Consider the following 19,884-nt stretch of genomic DNA (forward strand, 5'->3'; position numbering starts at 1 on the left):
ATATAACGAAAGAGAGTGAAATTTGGTGAAAGAGAAGAGTGGTGGGGGTGGGTGGTGGGAGAGGGGAAAAGGGGGAATGGGATATGGTAGGTCAAAGTTGGTGGAGGTGTGAGTGAAAGGTGAGAGAGGAGAGAGGTGCACATGACGGCGGACAGAGACGAAGAAGAAGAAGAAGGAGATGTTACTTCATTTTTCATGAAAATCATCATTTTTCGACCGCTTGTATGTCCAGAACGACTTTAAATTTTTTTAGCTCAAATTACTCGTGGCGATGCCGCCTTTCAGAATTATTACGTGCGATTCATAATTTTTTGTATTTTAGTAGTTATGTACCCCCCAAAAATGGACTTTGGTCGCTCGTGATAAGAGACTTGTAGTGTCTATTATTAATTTTTTAAATTTAAATTAACTATAGTAGTTTTTTGAACATGACCGGAGACACTACCGCGTTTCCTGATATACTATTTTGTCATACTCATTACAATGGAATAAATTTGCCATAACTACAAATATTATTTCATTTGCAAAAATTTTTAATAATAATTAAAAATACATTAATATATTTAGTAGATATACAATACAATCCAAATACGATTCAAAAAATCTCTATACTCTCATTTATTCCAACTTTAATTTTATATTCCTACTGCTATACTTCTGAATATCTTTTTAAATAAGGCCGAATAATCGTTGAGAGATCGAGCATTACGTTAGTGATACCCCTATCTTTGTAAGAAACGTGAAACATCTGCTATGCAATCGAGCAAAAGCGTTTTGCAAAGATGATTGCGGTTAACCGTAATATGTCCACAATAATTACGCTCGATTGCAAGGTGCCGACAGTTTGCTTAAAAAAAAAAAAAAAAGATCGATTTCTCACGTGTATTCACGAAAATTATATGGTCCGCGATTCACGTGCAAATTGCTCTTACTATTACGTGACGCACGTGCGTAAGATGGAATACGATAAAAAAGCGGTTCTGTTTTTGCACAACGAAAATCAAATTTATTATGAACTATAATATATTATGAAGATCTATTTTTTACAACTTATTAATCATTAATAATGTCAAAATTAAAAAATCATTTTTTGAGTAGTTTCTTTTCTCGGTATGATATAGTTTAAATCAGGTTTACTCAACAGTTTACAGTCGAGTAATTAATGAAATTCGAATTTTAATTATACAATATTTTGCTGCAGATATGGCATGAATCAGAGTAATAGATGCTGGATAGTATCATGTATAACTGTATATATCATATATTTTCACGCACGGAACTCTTGTCGGATATATTGTATTTTGCAATGAATTATCCACATAAATCCAAATGAAAATAACTTTGTTTAGACATAGTTGTTTAGACATAGTTTGAACGACAAGTTTATGTGAGAAATTAATTCCATAAAATACATTTTACATGTAAGTGATAGATTCGAATCAAGCGCGATCCTCAAATCGAAAGTTCAAACAAGACGTTTTCAAGTACACATCATTAATATGTAGATTATTATGTAAGTGTAATAGAAATCGGTAATTAACTGAGTTTTTAATGTTGACATTTTCGCTAAAAATACTAATTGACTTTTAAATATTTATGATGAACGAATTAGTGGCAGTTTATAATCTCGGATTCAGAAAAATTTTATCTTAATTTCAGTGTTCGATTCTAAGAAAATATTCTATTGTATTTAAATTTAATATTGTTGAAAAAATGTACTCTCTCTCCAATAAGTGTCCATAAATTCGTATATACATATGTATATCCGAATAAAAGCAACAATTAATAGATACAAAGATGTTTTTACGAAGGGGAAAAGAAGTATTTGTTTATCATATGTTGGAGTGCATATACCGTGATCCAGGTCATTGCATGCTCCACCCTGACAGTAGACCGTGAATCGCCATTATTAATAATCGATAAACCAATTACAATGTTATCAGATTACCGCTAAATCTACAGGTCGGCTAAAAGACGACTACGTTCCCTAGCTATAATCTGATATAGAAGTACCCGCGAGGTACTTTTGCGTGAGCATACCGATGCTTTATTTACTACAATACTTTTAGCCAGTACTGCAGTAAGTAGCGTCCTTGCAATACTAATTAGCCTGTTGTCCAATCAGAGAGATGCGCTTTGTACCTGGATTCTATCGATTTCCGTGCGTTCTATAAGTTTCAGCTTCACAGAGCCGAAACGTTGAAATTCTTGCCAATATATTGTATACAATTTTATTTATAGATTAAATTAGAACTAAGTATTGATTGTATAATTACTTTAATTACTATAATTTTCAACTTTTTTTGCTCGTATCAGTCGTTTACTTAATGGTTTGTTTTTAAAATTGTTCGAGTGTTGATATTATTATTATTTTTAAAAAATAAAAATTTAAAAATACTGTTAAACCAGTTAATACTATTACACTACGAAAAATACATGCTACGGATATCACATCGCTGTAAACGCATTTAATGTACTGAAAACTATCCCAAGCCAAAAGTATCTACTTTTATATATATTTATATCTAGTTGGATGTTTTGTGTCATAAAATACTTTAGCTATAATTTGTTTCAATACCTTTATGTAAAAAGATGAATCCTATTTTGCACTATATATGCATTAATTTTACTTTTCCTCTCTCATATGCAAATACGTGCGTGCGTGCTATTCACGTACCTACTCAACGTGCATATCTAATAAAGTTACATATCAAAATATTTAAATTAATCAGAATATTATAAAAATAATATATTTACACACACACACACACGCACACACACACAATTTAAAAATCAGAACAATGATTTTATTGTATATATCAAATACTATCGATAGTATAAGCAATAAATAAACACGTCATATTACATACTCTTATATTTAATATTTCTATGTAATAAAATATAAGGTACCTACATATATCATTAAATGTAATATTTTTCTTTCCAGGTTGCTGGGACTCGTAATATTTATTATATCAGCACACGTGCATGATTCTCTCGCAAAACATGTAAGTCTATTTATATAATAATAAATAAATCTATTTATATATAAAATATATAATACTTATGTTATAAAAACACCACGAGAGTTATCTTGAAGACCAGAATAAAGTCACGACAAGGGTCTCAACACGTCTTGACGAAATTCTCTCAGGTTTTATTGCCCTCTCTTGATGATGGTTTAGGTTTCAAGGCCTCCCGGTCTCTCACACAGATTATCTTGGTACATTTTGTTCCTAGGAAACCCAAGACAATAGGGAACATGAAGATTCCGTAAACCATTTCGACATAACCAATAATTATGGATGGCCTTCGGACTTAACCGTAACCCATATTACTCTTTCTAAACTCATTGATTAACTATTTTATTATCTATTAGGATAATTTCTCTCTCTCTCTTTATAAATAATATTTTAGAAAGTATTATATGTATATAAATGTTCTTTTATATATAATAAAAATTTTATAATATAAAAAACCTAATATAGAAAAAAGCATTATCTATAAAATGGATGTATATTTTTCTCTTTTTAGTTTACGAATTATAAATAAAACATTGATTTTAATGCGCTATAATTCCTACTAACTGTTGCTATACTAAAATATGTTTATTATTATATAATATTTTTTTAACAACTCATATTTCTCGTTATAGCTACGATATCAATTATATTTATTTATTTATTTATTTCTGACACTTCTTTCTTTTGTATGTACGTCAAATTATGAAAGAGACATTTTAAACGAAGAATTCATATCATTACGTCATTATAGTTTACACTTATTTAATGATATACGAAATGACAGAAGAATATATCTTCAAGATCATAGCAGTTAGACCAAAATCAGACACCCATTGATAATTAAGATTGAAGATTGACGATTGAAATTTAATCAATGAGGATAAAGGAATTTTAGCTCCTGTTGATTTGATTGGTTAAATTTCAATGTTCCAATCTTCGATCTCAGCCTTCAATGAGTAGTCTGATTTCGACCTTAAGTCTGCTCTACAATAAGTTGCAAACATCCCGTTGCCAATCGTAATACTTTGCGATAGTCAATCACAAACATGACTAATTACAATTAACGTTTCTAATTGGCTGTTGCGAGGTGTATTGCGACTGGCGACGATGATTGCAACTTATTGCAGATCAGGCTTTACACTTGCTGCTTCTTTACTCATGTATATCTTCCTCTTCACTTTTCGTAATAATTCATCAGAAAAATAATTATGATACGCATATGAATCTTTAATTTTTGTTACATTATTGAAGCTCTATCAACAAACTCGCAGAAAAATTGCTATTATAGTAGACCTATCATATCATTATTTGTGTCGGACGTGAGGTCAGACAGCAACGATATATATGACAATTATTAAAAAGGAGGCGTGTTGAGTTCGACGTTCATGGTTCATCGACTGACCTCTCGCATCGAGAGAAAGAGAGAGAGAGAGAGAGAGAGAGAGAGAGAGGCCCATTTCTCCGAACCATTTAATTAACTCTTCACCACGCAATCTCACGGAACATTCTACGATCGTCAAATTTCATGACCGCTACGTTTCGATCTCAATAACAGCAACCTTTAAAACTAATTGTCTGCAAACATAATATGCATTATACGAAACAATACTCAATAATTTATGTTACAGATTAATCTAAAATAAATCTGATTGTATGTATCATATATAGTACTTGTAGAGATAAATAAAAAATGTGTGTGATTGTTATTTTGATTAATTATTTTTTATATTTCATTACTGTTTTATTTACGCGTTTTAGCGTGATTACGTCATAATTGACGCAACTTAGTTTATTTTAGTAATCTGACAGAAAGATAAAATCAAAATTTAATAAAATTTAGAAATTTGATATAAGTAAGAGAATATAGTATTATATATTATTTGGAAAAGATTAGAGACTTACGAAATAATTTTCTTTACTGTTTACTTAGTGATGTATCTGAGCACTTAGCGCGAAATGTTTCCTTCGCACTTACGTTCTCACGGCAGACCACATCTTTTTCGCGACCCCATCTGTGACCTCGTGATACCTATATACTCTCTCGATGCACGATGCAGCATGGAACAAGGAAACGCGAGTACAACATAATAAATGTATTTCTCCTGAACTTGTTTCAGTATCACATAAAATTGAGGCACGGAAGGCATCGCCGACAACATGGCGAAAGTTATCTGCCTAGCAGCTTTATATCAGATCCAGATGAGCCTGAGAGAGGCAATTGGGGACCATGGTCGACACCCAGTTCCTGTTCGCGTTCCTGCGGTGGCGGAATTGCCTATCAAACTAGACAATGTCTCGATATCGAGTAAGTTATTATACTTGTCAATCTTTTACACATTTATTGTCTATCTGCTACCACTCATTGTCAGTTTATATTAGAACACCGCACGCTCGTCCTGATAAGTGATGTTGAGAGTAATGTTCAAATAAGATGTGTTGTGTGTATAGAGACAAACTTGGCATGTACGAGAAAAACGAATACCTTAATACTCTCTTCGGTAGCCACACCGTATACCACAGATTTCCGTGATTTCCAGCAATATCCTCTAAAATAATTAATCAAGGTTTTTAAATTGCATAAGAAATAATAATTTCCAAATATTGAATAGTTTCAAGCTTCGGCTTCTGCGTACATCTATAAAAATTGGTCGGTGCTCAATGTGTTAATGTTTATATTGTAGAATTATTGTAGAAAATGGAAATAATAGTGCTGCATTTCTTGTGGATGTGAGACATTGCAAACTGTTAATTTTTTATAATTTTTGTGACATTTTCTATTGTAAGAAATTCTTATCTGTGCAATGTAGAAAATTTTAACAAGCAAATATAAATTCTTCTATAATTCTAACTAGATATGTACATACAATATTGTAAAAAAAATTATCTATTGTATATTATGCTTTATAATTGCGTTCACTTGAATTCATAAAGCATATGAAAAAATTTTCGAGGCTACTTTAAAATTTTTTCTTCGTTAAATGTATCCAAAAGCCATTTCGTCTGGTTGAGTTCCTCGCTACCTTTAGAATTTGCTACAATAGTGTGCTCAATCGAAATTGGATTAAAAGCGGATAAAACAAACTTGCAAAAAATTTAATCAAATCTCGATGTAATATTGTACCTGTGTGTGTGTGTGTGTGTGTGTGTGTGTGTGTGCAAGCAACAAATTAAATAAATTGCTCAAATAAATATATATCTTGTATATAATTTACAAATTTTAATAGCTATGTAAATAATGTAAAAAATTCGTGTTGAAAAAGTTTAATAGTATTTCTTAATAAACTGAATGGGTTGGATTAGGTTATATTTAACAGTTGTGGAGCCCCCCCCGCAGAGGGGGCGGAACCCACTGCATTTATGCATACACTTTATAATCTACGAAGAATATCAAGGTCAGTCATGGTAGAAGTTTCCCATTTTCTAAATATTTACCGGAAAGACATATTATTGCATTATACGAAATTAGACTTTTAAGTCTAAATATCTCAGAAACTATAATATAATAAAAGAGACCGCCGCCTAGTTGTTAAGGCAAAGTTACTCAGAATCATGACCTTGACAACATATGTCAAGGACAAGGTCATCGGTGAGGTGTCCTCTAATCTGTATAATTACCAAAAATTTTTTTGTTGGAACGTTATAATTAGAAACTTTATTTAAATAAAATGCAATAAAAATCAAATATTGTATATGTATGTATAATAATATACACAAAAAAATGTCAACCAAATTTTTTTACGGTACGTTCGTACGTCAACCGCGATTAAATTTTGTATAAATCAACAAAACTTTTCTCCTAGCACACTTCAACGTAACAGATCCTCCGTAAATCCTTCTTATCTCGAAACTAAGAGAAGATTAATCGTAGACGCTTACTCGTCTCTCGACGTCACGCTATCTCCGGGAAATTCTCACAATTTCCCCTCGCAAAGACGAAGCACAATTAAAATTGATTTTAACATGCCGTGATTACGTAAAGTAGGAAATCGGAAGAGTAAAAGATCGATAATTGACATTCTGTTAATGTCGATTGGAACATCGCTAATGATATAGTATGAATCTTAGAAAGAGATAAGATAATGTGCGAGATGAGATAATGTGAAGGCGCGTAATGCGCGCATCGCATTAGACTCCTCACATTAAATGTACTGTGTTACATTGGTGAATGTATCGGCTACGATTTAATTACGAAGAAAGAAACTGCATTATTTTCACAGTAATATTGCATGATGTATATTTTCTATTTCTATAATTAATATATACAATAATTTCAATCCATTAGAAATTGCGAATTAATGAATGAAGGAAACGTTTTTGTTATAGTATAATTATCTTTTATATATAATTTTTTTAAATATTTCATATTCACACACACATTAAACGTGAGTTAAAAAAGTATTTTCATAAATAATATAATATTACTATTGTGTATCAAGAGTATTTGAATTGTAATAAATTATAATAAAACACACTGAAAATGCATATAATCACGTACGTACGTAAACTTTATGTATGTTAAAAAAGCACTATAGTAATGCTGTGAATCGTAACTACGTAAATTTTGAAATTTCGCTCTCAAAATTTTATCAAGCAAAAAAATATCTACTTTAGTAAGAAAAATTTTTAATGTTAGATTTTCGTACAAAATAAGTAAACACTTATCAAAATACTCCGGAAATAAAACGATAATCTTCGAATATTGTTCTTAATTTTATCTCAGGAAACTTGACACTCATGCAAAATATTAATACAAGTCACTGTCGGTCATTTTTCATGTTTTTCCATACAGATTTTGTAACACACATGTTTTTTAACTAGGAGAGATAGAAAGATTTGTTTACATCTCTTTTCTTTCTTTCGTAAAAAAACTTTTAAAGAGATAAATTTCAATATGATAGAGAATTTCTACTATCATAACTTATTTTTTTATCAAATTTGACAAGAATAAAAATTTTAAGCATATAATCAAAATCTAAATGTAATAGAATAAGTTAAAGTGGAAAATATATTTATAAAGAACAATAAAGAAGTTCTCTTGTAATATTAATATTAACATTTATTGCAACCAGAACAGAGAACTATCCCTTTTGTTACACAATACATATGTATCTTGTCCTTTGGGTTGTTACTATGCTAATTGTCAGGGTTGGATAGTAACTAGTTAAAAAGTTAAAAGTTAAAAAAAAAAGTTAAAAAGTTAATAACTTTTAATTTAACTTAGTTAATTTTAAGTGCATTAAATTTTAACTTAATTAAGTTACTTTTAAACGTTAACTTTTTAACTTTCCTTTTAAGTTAAAAAATTTTTTTATCTCTTTTAAATAATTTTAAAAAATAATAAAATATAATAAGACTAAGGCTGGAATCCATAGTCCGAACATAGTCCAAATCTCAAGGAATGTCTTAAGATGCTAATACGGCTCTTTGATTGGTTCATGCACTAGTTTAATACCATCTCGAATCTTGCATAACGTTTATGGATACCTAAGAGCGTATATTCTGTTCATAATTTAAGTCCATCTTAAGTAATTTCTTAAGATACTATAGCCCTCTAATTGGCTTATGCGGTTATGCCTTATGTCATAAACCTTATTCCGGATCTACAATAACTGTTTTTTGACTAATTACAGTCAAATATTCTTCTCGTATTCGAATTTAATTGATCAATTTCTTATGGCTTAAGACTTATTAAAAAGTAAACCTAATAATTTATATTGTAATTATTTAATCTCATTTTAAGAAAAATTAGGACATTTTGATTTAAAAAAAATTTTTTTCGAAATTAACTTTTTTTCAACTTGAGTTAATTCAATATTGACTTAACTTACGTTAAGTTAATTTTTTATTCCTTCAACTTTTAACTTAACTTTATTAATTTTGTAAAGCCATTAACTTTAACTTTATTCAGTTAAGAAAAAACATTAACTTACCCAACCCTGCTAATTGTATATATATTTATTGTTAAATGAATCCAATTGTTTATTTTTCATTATATTAGTAATGATATCGTTTTTTACAGTGTTATAATTATTATCAGTGCAAATTTTGATCAGACGAATGAACAAATATATTTGAACAGTATAACTGGAACAGAAATGTGATTTAATTTAATTGCAATAGTATAGAATTATGTAAATCCTTTATTTTTAACATAAAGATTTGTTCTTATTTTTATTATTTAATAAACACACAACTACAAACATGAGAAAAGACTAATAAGTATAACGAAGAGTTCAAACTGATAATACTATTACTTTAACTTCAGATTCTTATTTATTATATACAAAGTAATATGTTTTATTTTATAATATTGCAGTGACAGTGGTCGTGACAAGTGTACTGGTGCATCCAGGAGATTTTTCTCATGTAACATTCAAGTGAGTACGAAAAATTATTACAATTAATACGATTCATAATTATTTTATTCGCGATAAACTTATTCGTTGAATGCGAGTGATTGCATTATCTTTCGCGATATGCTAATATCGGCTAGAATTTGCAAAAAGATTCTGTAATGGGAATACGAATACCTATTGTATAGGCTATGCGAGTCGAGGAGAATCAAGAACTTGATTAATTGTCTTATGATAGCGAGTGATTTATGCAATGTACTTTAATAGATTGAATAGTCTGATAGTCTATCAAGAGACTTTGGGGCAGACGTATAATGTGCGTTTCAATTATTACTTTCACCTACAAACAAATTAAAATCATTGAATCGAAATTTACACTCTGATACCTTTCCTTCGATTGTCATTATATATCACATCTAGGGTGCGTTCCACTTGGCGCTCACAATGCTTGCGAGCGTTATTTGTCCTTGTTTAACATTTAATAAACAACAAGGATGAAATGATTCCATGAGCGTTGCGAGCGTCAAGTGGAACGCACCTCTAATAACCTATAGAATCATTAATGTAGGTACAATCCATCCATACCATAAAATTATGATTTTACAATTTGATGAATTTACAATTTATTTGTGATTGCTGATCTCAATGAAGAATTGATTCTCTCAGTTTTTTTATTACGTCTTCTCGAAAATATAACATCCTGTCTGCCCTCATTCTTTCAGATATGAGTCAAGTAATGACATGCCAATTTTTAATCATATAATTTAAACCATTATTTAATTCGGTCCTCTTAACCAATTGCAATGTTATTAATCTTTACATACTACACGCCTACGCACTCGTGCGCACACACATACACACACATATCTATGATATATAAAATATAATATTTAATTTAAATTCAAATATAGAATAAAAATATATGATATTATTAAACACTGCATATTCTAAAACTTATAATAGCATTTTTTTCATATTTTTATAATGTGTGAATTATTATGAAAAATTATGATTAATTAACTGTAATTAAAATCCAATAGTGTTTTGCCCTTTTTTCATAATTCATCAAACTATAAAAATAAGTAGAAAACAAGCAAAAAATGAAATAAAAATTACTTCAAGATAAAAATTACTTGTAAAAAAATATATACTGCTATTACGCAATGTATTATGAGATTAAAGTAAGGAAATATTACGTAAATCTTCTTAAACTGATACGACAAGAATCTATCACTTTGTATCCTGAATTGACAGATTGTCATTAAATTTAATGGAATGCAAATGTAAATTGCGGACATTACTTTTAAAATATCTCGAAATTTATCGCACATAATAATATTAGAAAATACTATTTAACAAAAAGTTTTACTTTTCTTTTGTTAAATTGATCTGATACGATGTTTCGTATAGTATTCTTTGCGCTGATTTTCAATCTGTTTGCTAAATTAACTTATATATGAGGAGAGGGTTTTAAATAAAACGTTAAAAAATTTCTTTACTTATCTCTTCTGCTTATTGTTGTACGTAAATAAATGATTCAAAGGAAATAGTATTAGCATGATTTATTCATGATAAAAAAATTTCACACAAACAAAAAATTAATTAACTTAATTAAGAAAAACATTCCATATAATAGTTATTGTTAGTAAAATGTATAAATTTTTACAAAGAGATAATATAATACTAATAGAAACAAATATTAATGTAAAAGTGATTATAAGGCTCTACGTGTAGGTATAAAACAATATAAATATAATATAAAGAGGGCAAAGAGCCAAGAAATTTAACGAACAACTTTAATTCAAATAATCATGATATGAACGTTACATAAAATATAAAGTACAAAATTATTGTAAGTTAAATTTATACAATCTTGATTAAATTATCTGAGTCATTAAATCGTCTTCTTAATTATGTGTAAATTTCTAGTTAAAAATATCCATGTCGTAAGCATAATTGATCCTGTCAAATATTAATGTTATAATTTGATAACGTACAAACATATCTTATAACGAAACTGCATCTGAATATATTGTATATTGGTTCAGTGTTTTTTCTATGCTGTGTGTTGTACGTGATTTTGTGATGGACTGCTGAAGATTTAGGAACGGAAGTCTATTATACGTGGCATTGACTCGCGAAGTATTAACTTTGTTAGAGCTAGATGCTAACTAGAACACAAGGTACATCCATATACATGCTCTATAATAGAAAGAGCGATGTTATTGACATTCATTTCCTAGAACAACAATAGTTACATCTCTCTCTTGTTATAAAAAATTATAATTATATTTATTAAAGAACATAAATTATTAAAAATCATTTGTGTATAAAATATTATCTATATAGATACAAGATAACAATATAAGAGGATAAACATACAATTAATGTAAAGCAACATACAATCATGATTCCAATATATGCCATCACTTTTATAATTTATTTCTCTCTTGAATGTTATTTTTGTCTATTTGTGCTTTCGCTCTATTTCACTCCTGTAATAAATCTTATTAAAAAAATAATTATATGAGTAAGCCGAAAGTCTGGGTACAGTCGAATATTTCATAAATAAAGCATTTTTAAGAAAAAAGTTTCATGCAAAAGTTGTTCGGTTTCAACAATGCATCAAATGAAGAAACTAATTTGACTTTGAGTGTATGTTTGGAGGAGTTTCAAGATCAATTTTAAAATTTTAAGTAAAAACTCCAACTCTTTATTTATTATTCTAGTAATTGACATTAAAATCTTCTCAAAATTGCAATAAAATTCCTTTCGACAATTTTTTTTTTCAATATATAACAGAGTTTTTGTATCACTAGCATTACCATTATTTACAATATTAAATCTTAGGACCGTGAAGAATAAAACCAATGAGAAACAAGCCTTAACGATTAAGCTGGTCTTGTTTCTATAATTGCGTGTGAATTTATATACTACATAGTAGTCATTTTTTAACTGCAGTAATATTACGAATTAAATTGACGAACAATTTAACAATTTTTGATGCTTTTTACGCATCTTAGATCGATTTTAATAATGTTGAACGACATATTAAAATCTGTAAATAATGTATTCTCTTATTGCGAAAAATATTACATTATTCATAGTGTCCGACTAACGACTAAAATCTACTAAATGTTGTTCAAGATCATAAGCTTGATAACATTTGTCAAATTAAGACTATTGAAAGTTGTTTTCCTCATTTTTATTTTTAACGTAGAAATAGAAATAAGAGGGACAATCTGCATTGATCTGCTTGATCTTGACAAATGTTGATCAAACACCTTGAATATGAATAATATTAATACTGATGGCATATCCGAACTTTGTCAATTCATATCTTGAAAAAAATTTAATTAAAAGGAGTTTTATTGTAGTGCTTTAAAAAGATCCCGATGTCAGCTACAAGAATTTTAATAAAAAGTGGGAGCTTTTATGTTAAAAGATTTGAAATTGATCTTGAGAGCTTCTTCTCTTATTCACAGTTGAATAATCCTTGCCGTTTGATGTATTATTCAAATTACAATTTTTGTATGTAAAACATTGTTTTACAAAAATGCTTTATTTAAATTTAAAGTGATATATTCGATTATATTCAGACTTTTGTGTATATGGTCAATAGAGTTGTTATACACAATGCTTTCTCAAGTAATGCAAGACTTATCAATAATTATTATACATATAATTTATACGTTTAAATCTCAAGAATGTTATAAAAGTTACACTCAAAAGCCTATCTAAACCAAGATCTTTTGAAATCTTACAAATAATTATCAGTAGAGAGCTATTATATGCTAGGACAATTAATTAACTTTGTCTTACATCTCTTTACGTTAAAATATGTATATAGAAAGACCACTGTTCCGTGTATACCACTATAATTTATTCACGTATTATTTGCTATGTACGTTCTTAAAAAATTTTTTTATAACAAGCCGTTTTACTTTTTAATAGTATAAAAAATGTTTTTTGTGTTGCGGTATTTTGTATAAGAAACGTCTTTTAAATATTCTGTCATCCTTTGCAATTTTGCTCCATCCGAACCTCATATTTCTACATTTAACAAGATAATTTTTGATAATTGTTGCACCGTTTTTATCATTACGACTTTTTTGACTGATCAACAAATTTTAAATAATAGACCATAATTTTGATTCGACGTTTATGATAATTGACTACAATTTTTCAAACGTCCTAACACAATGTTTAAGAATCTTCGCATTTATTGTAAATTTCCGTTAAAAATTTAATTATTGTTAACATTGAGAATGACCCAATCGGTGTCGAAACGGTGTCCCATCGGAATACCCTACCTTCGTTTTTATTAAGGTTCCATGCGATTTATCGATATATTACTGATCTCACAAATCTGATTTCCAATGTAAAGCACATCTATTTCTGGCTTATTTAATTTTTATGGGTTGTTGATAAAATAGCATAATACTTACTTTTAATAGCATAACATTTACTTTACAGTTATTAAACAAGGGTAAAATTTTCAAATTCATCAGTATCATTATTTAAATTACCAAACTGCAACTAATTTAGATATGATATAAAAATTAGTCAAAAATAATTCCTAAATAGTTTTCAATCAAAATTGATAAAAGTACAATAAAAAAGTGAAGCTATAAGATTACATTATATATCAAGTTCGATAAAAATGACTAATTTCTTTCATATTCTTACTATTTATATTCTTATAAGTAAATGATGTTAAGTAAATGATGTATTTCATGAGATAAGATATTCAAAAATCAAATTGATTTAACAAAAAAAACACTGCTAATTTGAAAATAGGAACATTAAACTGATTTTTTAGCAAAGATCTTTCTGTTTTTTCGGCCTCTTTATATTATACAATAAAATGACAAGCCTTCCTTAACATGATACTCAAGTATGTGTGTGTATATATTTCTTCAAATAAAAACTCAATATTCACACCACTGATGTATATTTTGAATTCAAAGTTGACAAAAGGAAATTGATAAAAAGCAGAGTGGAATGCTACAGAAAATAATGTCATGCAAAGAATGTCATAACGAATCAAATTACGTGATTTACTTTTGCATCAATTTTAAGCTTTGAAGCATTCATTTTATCGTCGTTTTGCTTTCTTTTTATTACAACATGTTTGCAAACCAATAATTATGTTTGCATTATGCAACCTTTATTTTTATCCATGGCAAAAGCCGATCACAGTAAACGTTACTTCCTGCAAAAGTATTATCTTTATTTAGTCTGTTCTTTTAAATTGCTGCATGGACTGATATTTATTGCAACGCAAAAGTACAAAAAGAATTTTTAGATATGACTATCACAAAATATTATAAAATGTTGATAAAAAATATTAATAGATACAATTTATTTTTAAATTATCATTTTTTATTTCAGAGAAAAGTTTTGAATTCTTCACAAAACAATTTGCATTTTTGGTAATTAAATTAGAATTATTTTAATTTAACACTTGTTGTCTGCTCGATATTATAAACTATCAAGCAATTTAAATTAAAATACAATGTGTGCGTCAATAATTTTGTCCTAAAATAAAAAAATCTTCAATTATACTTTTTTTGCAGGAATGTCTTGGCGAATCGAAAGATTTTCGTGCGGAACAGTGTGCGGAGTTTAACAGTGTACCCTTCGAAGGAATTTATTACGAGTAGGTTTCTTTTATTCTCTTTCTCTCCCTCTCCTTCTCTCTCTCTCTCTCTCTCTCTCTCTCTCTCTGTAAAATTTCCTCTTTTTAATAATTCTTTTAGTGTATTGCATTTTTTGGAACTGTCTATCGTGTTAAAGCAATTCGCGCTATCTGCGCCGACCTCGAAAATCCCGTTTTCTCTCCTATCTTTGTACGAGCTACAGTAAATCAATTTATTTGCAAATGCCTCGGGCACTCATTTTTGATGTTTATTTATTGAAATAAACGTTAGGGAAACCAGTTCAATTGCATAAATATTTAAAAAGTTGAAAAAAATGAGAGGTGAGCACCGGGATACCAGGGTGCGTAACAACGTTGGTATAAAAGTTGGGTGCGTACACAAGGGTTAAGTTAAAGTGGTGTTTACAATAAGATTTTAAGGCATAGACCTTATAAGTATGGACTGGTAATTGCCTATAATTTCTGTAAAGAAACAATGTCCGGAGAAGGTTAGAGTGAAAAACATATACTCTTCAGATATTTTTCTATTTCCCAAAGTGTCAGGAAAAGTACATTGCGCATGTCAGGTAAACATACGGTGCATTATAACATTAGATTAGAATTAAAAATAGTATATTGTAATTTTAAATACAAAATAAGATTTCTTTTGAAAATGTACAATGTAGGTAATTAAAAAATATCCAAAACAGAACTTTGTAAAATTGTATATATAGGAAGAATTAACTTCAATGAAACATATCCAATGTGTATATGTCAAGCATATGTGCGAAATGATATACTCCCTTGAGAATAGGTTTGTAATTACGTATGTAGGAATTCTTGCATTTTTCAAATTTTTGGACGGTATAATTTTTTAAATAATTTTTTAAGATAGCTTAAATTATTATAAGAAAGAGTCTAAAGCTTTAAATAGTTTAATTGTAAATAAAATATAAAAGAAATTTCAAGTTATATGAATACAAAAATAGAGTATAAAGGATATGTTGGAATTAAAAGAAATGAAATTTTATCATTTAATTTTCGTGTAAAACCTGATCTACATAAGATGCAAAATACGAGTTACAGATCGCAAGACTAGAAACTAACCTAATGTATTTTAATTATAATAAGTTGTAAGATGCAGAACGTAGCAGGATACAGGGAGTTGCGTAAACTCCAACTTACGTGTCTTGCGGCCTGCAACTTATTATAATCTGAAATATATGTTTCACTTTCAACCTGCAATCTACGTTTTGCATGCTTATATAAAACCTAAGTTGGACTTAAAAGTGTGAAATGCTCAATTTTTTTTAAATATAATGTCACATTAGTGAAAACGTAGCAACATAGTTTTCATTAAAATTATCATTACCTAAATTAAATTTAAATATTACAATATAAACAATTATTATACTTTAATATCTTTTATTTAAATGTTTATTTGTACTGTAATATTATAAAGAAAATATTATTTAATAACAAATTATAGTTTTACTGTTTAAGTGTTATTCATTTACTTTTTAGGAGATAACAATAACATTTTACATTCTTTGTGCTCTTGTGTTAAGATAAAAAGAGTCATATTATGACTCTCCTCTATTTTTTTTAAGCCGGAGAATCTTTTAATATTCTTAATATTCTGTTCATTTGCTTTGTAATCCATGGTTACTAAATTTTATCAAAAAACAGTTATTGTTAAAAAAACACCCGGAAAAATATTTATATTATACGTGTGTGGATATTTTATACATAATTATATATGAAATATTTTTTTTAGATGGTTACCTTTGTAATTCTTTTTTTCTATCATTTGAAAACATTTGATCATAAATGTAAAGGTTGTTGACCGTTATCTACTGTACCATCTACTTGTATGTAACATCATATCATAAAATTAAGTTTTACAATAAGAAACACAATATATAATATTTCCATTTTATTTCAATATACGTTTTCGTATTCGTATATCAATCTTATATTGTTTCCACACACACACACACACACACACACAGGCGCGCGCGCACAATACTAATAATTATGTGTAACTTATACATTGCCTCAAAAGCAATCGTTAAATATAGCTGTGTGGTACGTATATGTGTGTGTGTGATAACGAAATTATCTATATATCTATATATGTAGCTCGTTAGCTTACATCGTGCAGATAGCAGTGCTCTAGAGAACTGAGACACCATATGTTTATATTTAGACCATTGCCCATTTAACCTTCTTTTCTATTATATATACTTTCTTTCATGCGTCAAATAGCCGAAAAAGATTTTACTTGTTCTGATCGTATCCTCCCTCTTTTTATTTAGGGACAGGTGCCATTTACTTAGTCCCAGTTTCACAACTCATAGTTAATTTCTAACCGAGGTTCAACATATTTCTCATCTCATTATTTCGACTTGTTGCCCGTTAAATTATTTTAATGTTTATTATTATCGAGCCTTCTCCTAATATTATTATTTCTCATCTCTTTCCAATTCTAGAATTAGAAAGAGATATAGGGAATAAGTTAAACCTTAATTGAGAGTAATTAAGTTAATCGTGAATTGTGAAACTGGGCCTTAAAGAAGAAGAAAGATTCTACCGGATATCGAATATTCGGTATCACATTCTTTTCGGATATCTAATATCCGATAATTTTACGATTCGGTGAATTCTTAGTTCATAGTACTCCATAGTTCATAATATTCGATAATAAAAATGGGTGCGATATAATTATCGATTTTTATTTACATGTTATTATTTGTTTCCTATAGTTGGATTCCGTACATCGGAAGTCCGAATAAATGCGAACTAAATTGCATGCCACGAGGCGAGCGATTTTTCTACAGACATAAAGTCGCTGTGATCGATGGCACTCCTTGTGAATCTGAAAAGAACGATGTTTGCGTCGAAGGCAAATGCATGGTGAGTTATGTTTCATCATTAATTATTATTATAAATTTAATAATTGCGTAAAAGACACTTTTATTTTATTATCAAATAACATAGGTTTATATAAAATAATAGATTTATGGTTAAGCTATTATAATTAAATAAGATAAAGAAGAAGTAAAAATAGAGCTATGTATATTACGATAGAATTTATTATAAAATTATTTTAAATAGCATGTCGGATGTGATATGATGTTGGGCAGTGATGCTAAAGAAGATGCGTGTAGAGAATGCGGTGGCGATGGCTCAGATTGCAATACCGTTACTGGCTTATTTGACACGGACGATCTTCAAGTGGGTGAGTTATTTTCGTTGATTAATATTTACTAATATTAGTAATATTTTATAACAATTTTCTAACAAGCGATTAAAATTAATTTTGTATAATTAATAATGTATATTTTAACTAATTTTCTTTTACTTTTTTTATAAATCTGTTTGCACGCTATTCTATTATTTAATCTATTTCTGTGCACTAATATTTGAGAAATATTACATTTTCAGGATATATCGATATTTTACTTATTCCCGAAGGTGCTACAAATATTATTATTAAAGAAAATTATCCATCCAACAATTATTTAGGTGAGTTTAAATGAAATAAAAACTTGTATTATAATATCAAACGGTAAGATAGCACGGCACATATATATGTATAATACATATATATATATATTTGATACATAATTTAACATCAATGAATATAGTATCAATAAGTTGTTTTTTAATTGCTCATTCTAAATATTCTCGAAATTTTTTAATTAGCTATACGCAACACAACCGGACATTACTATTTAAATGGCAATTGGAGAATAGATTTTCCACGCAGTTTACGCTTTTCTGGTACAATCTTTCATTATGCTAGAGACCCTCAGGGATTTGCAGCACCCGATACCATTACGGCTCTGGGACCTACCAATGAACCAATTTATATTGTGGTTGGTATACATGTATACATCGGTATCGATTATTATTGTAAAACACTCAGAATGGGGAGTGTATCAATAAGAAATTTTTTTTGCAGTTGTTGTACCAAGATCGTAATGTGGGAGTGCATTACGAATACAGCATACCCAAGAAGTTTTCGGCGCGTACCGATCCAGATAGTTATACTTGGGTAACCGATGAATTCTCAAGTTGCAGTGTTAATTGCGGTGGAGGTATTATAAGATTATAATTTTAATAAGCATACATGTGATCAAAAGTGTAGCTAGTTTTAAAATCATGTTTTCTTATTGTTAGAAAATGATGCTTTTATACAATACGTACAAATATTTGGAAGACTTGTTAATTTATATTGATAATACCAAGAAATTATTTTGATTACTCTTTAATTTAGCAAATTATTTTTATATAATAACAAAATATTAATAAATCTGTCAAATTATTGTACTAAGTACGAATGCAATAAAAACAAATGGTGTTCAAAATTTGAAGCAAATCCATTATAGTGAATTAAAGTAACAGTTGCATTTCAACAAGAGCGTTTCGTTTATTTTTCAAGGTTACCAATCGAGACGGGTGGCTTGTGTACGAAGGCGTGACAATCAGCCAGTGGATGAGAATCTATGCGATCCGCAGTTGGAACCGACTGACACTCAAAGTTGTAGCGAAGAACCATGTCCACCTATTTGGGTGGAAGGTTCATGGTCAACTTGTACCAAACTTTGCGGCGAAGGAGGCGAGCAGACTAGAGAGATCAAATGCGAACAGATCATCTCAGGTGGAATAGCTTCCGTGGTGGATGATTCTCAATGTTTAGAAAAAGTGGGACCAAAAGGACTTACGAAACAAGAATGCAACAAAAATGTAGATTGTCCGCAGTGGCATGAAGGGCCCTGGAAGCCCGTAAGTTACATTATCACGCGGTATTAAATTATGATATAAATTATATGACTCGACGAAAGAAAGAAATTTCCTTCCA

General features: G+C 29.1%; 1 protein-coding gene across 1 annotated transcript in view; it reads left to right on the forward strand.

The window, feature by feature from the left end:
* The window catches only part of Ppn (proteoglycan-like sulfated glycoprotein papilin), a 75,580-nt gene that overhangs the window by 37,240 nt on the left and 18,456 nt on the right, over positions 1–19,884 (forward strand). The window contains exons 2-11 of the mRNA XM_018540805.1: positions 2,948–3,008; positions 5,141–5,328; positions 9,340–9,400; positions 14,956–15,038; positions 17,783–17,933; positions 18,135–18,258; positions 18,465–18,545; positions 18,726–18,898; positions 18,985–19,120; positions 19,465–19,808. Of these exons, the coding sequence (XP_018396307.1) occupies positions 2,948–3,008; positions 5,141–5,328; positions 9,340–9,400; positions 14,956–15,038; positions 17,783–17,933; positions 18,135–18,258; positions 18,465–18,545; positions 18,726–18,898; positions 18,985–19,120; positions 19,465–19,808 (1,402 nt within the window). The remainder of the gene's footprint in view (positions 1–2,947; positions 3,009–5,140; positions 5,329–9,339; positions 9,401–14,955; positions 15,039–17,782; positions 17,934–18,134; positions 18,259–18,464; positions 18,546–18,725; positions 18,899–18,984; positions 19,121–19,464; positions 19,809–19,884) is intronic.

This window comes from Cyphomyrmex costatus, unplaced genomic scaffold (genome assembly GCF_001594065.2).
Source record: "Cyphomyrmex costatus isolate MS0001 unplaced genomic scaffold, Ccosl1.0 scaffold270, whole genome shotgun sequence".
Lineage (NCBI taxonomy): Eukaryota > Metazoa > Arthropoda > Insecta > Hymenoptera > Formicidae > Cyphomyrmex > Cyphomyrmex costatus.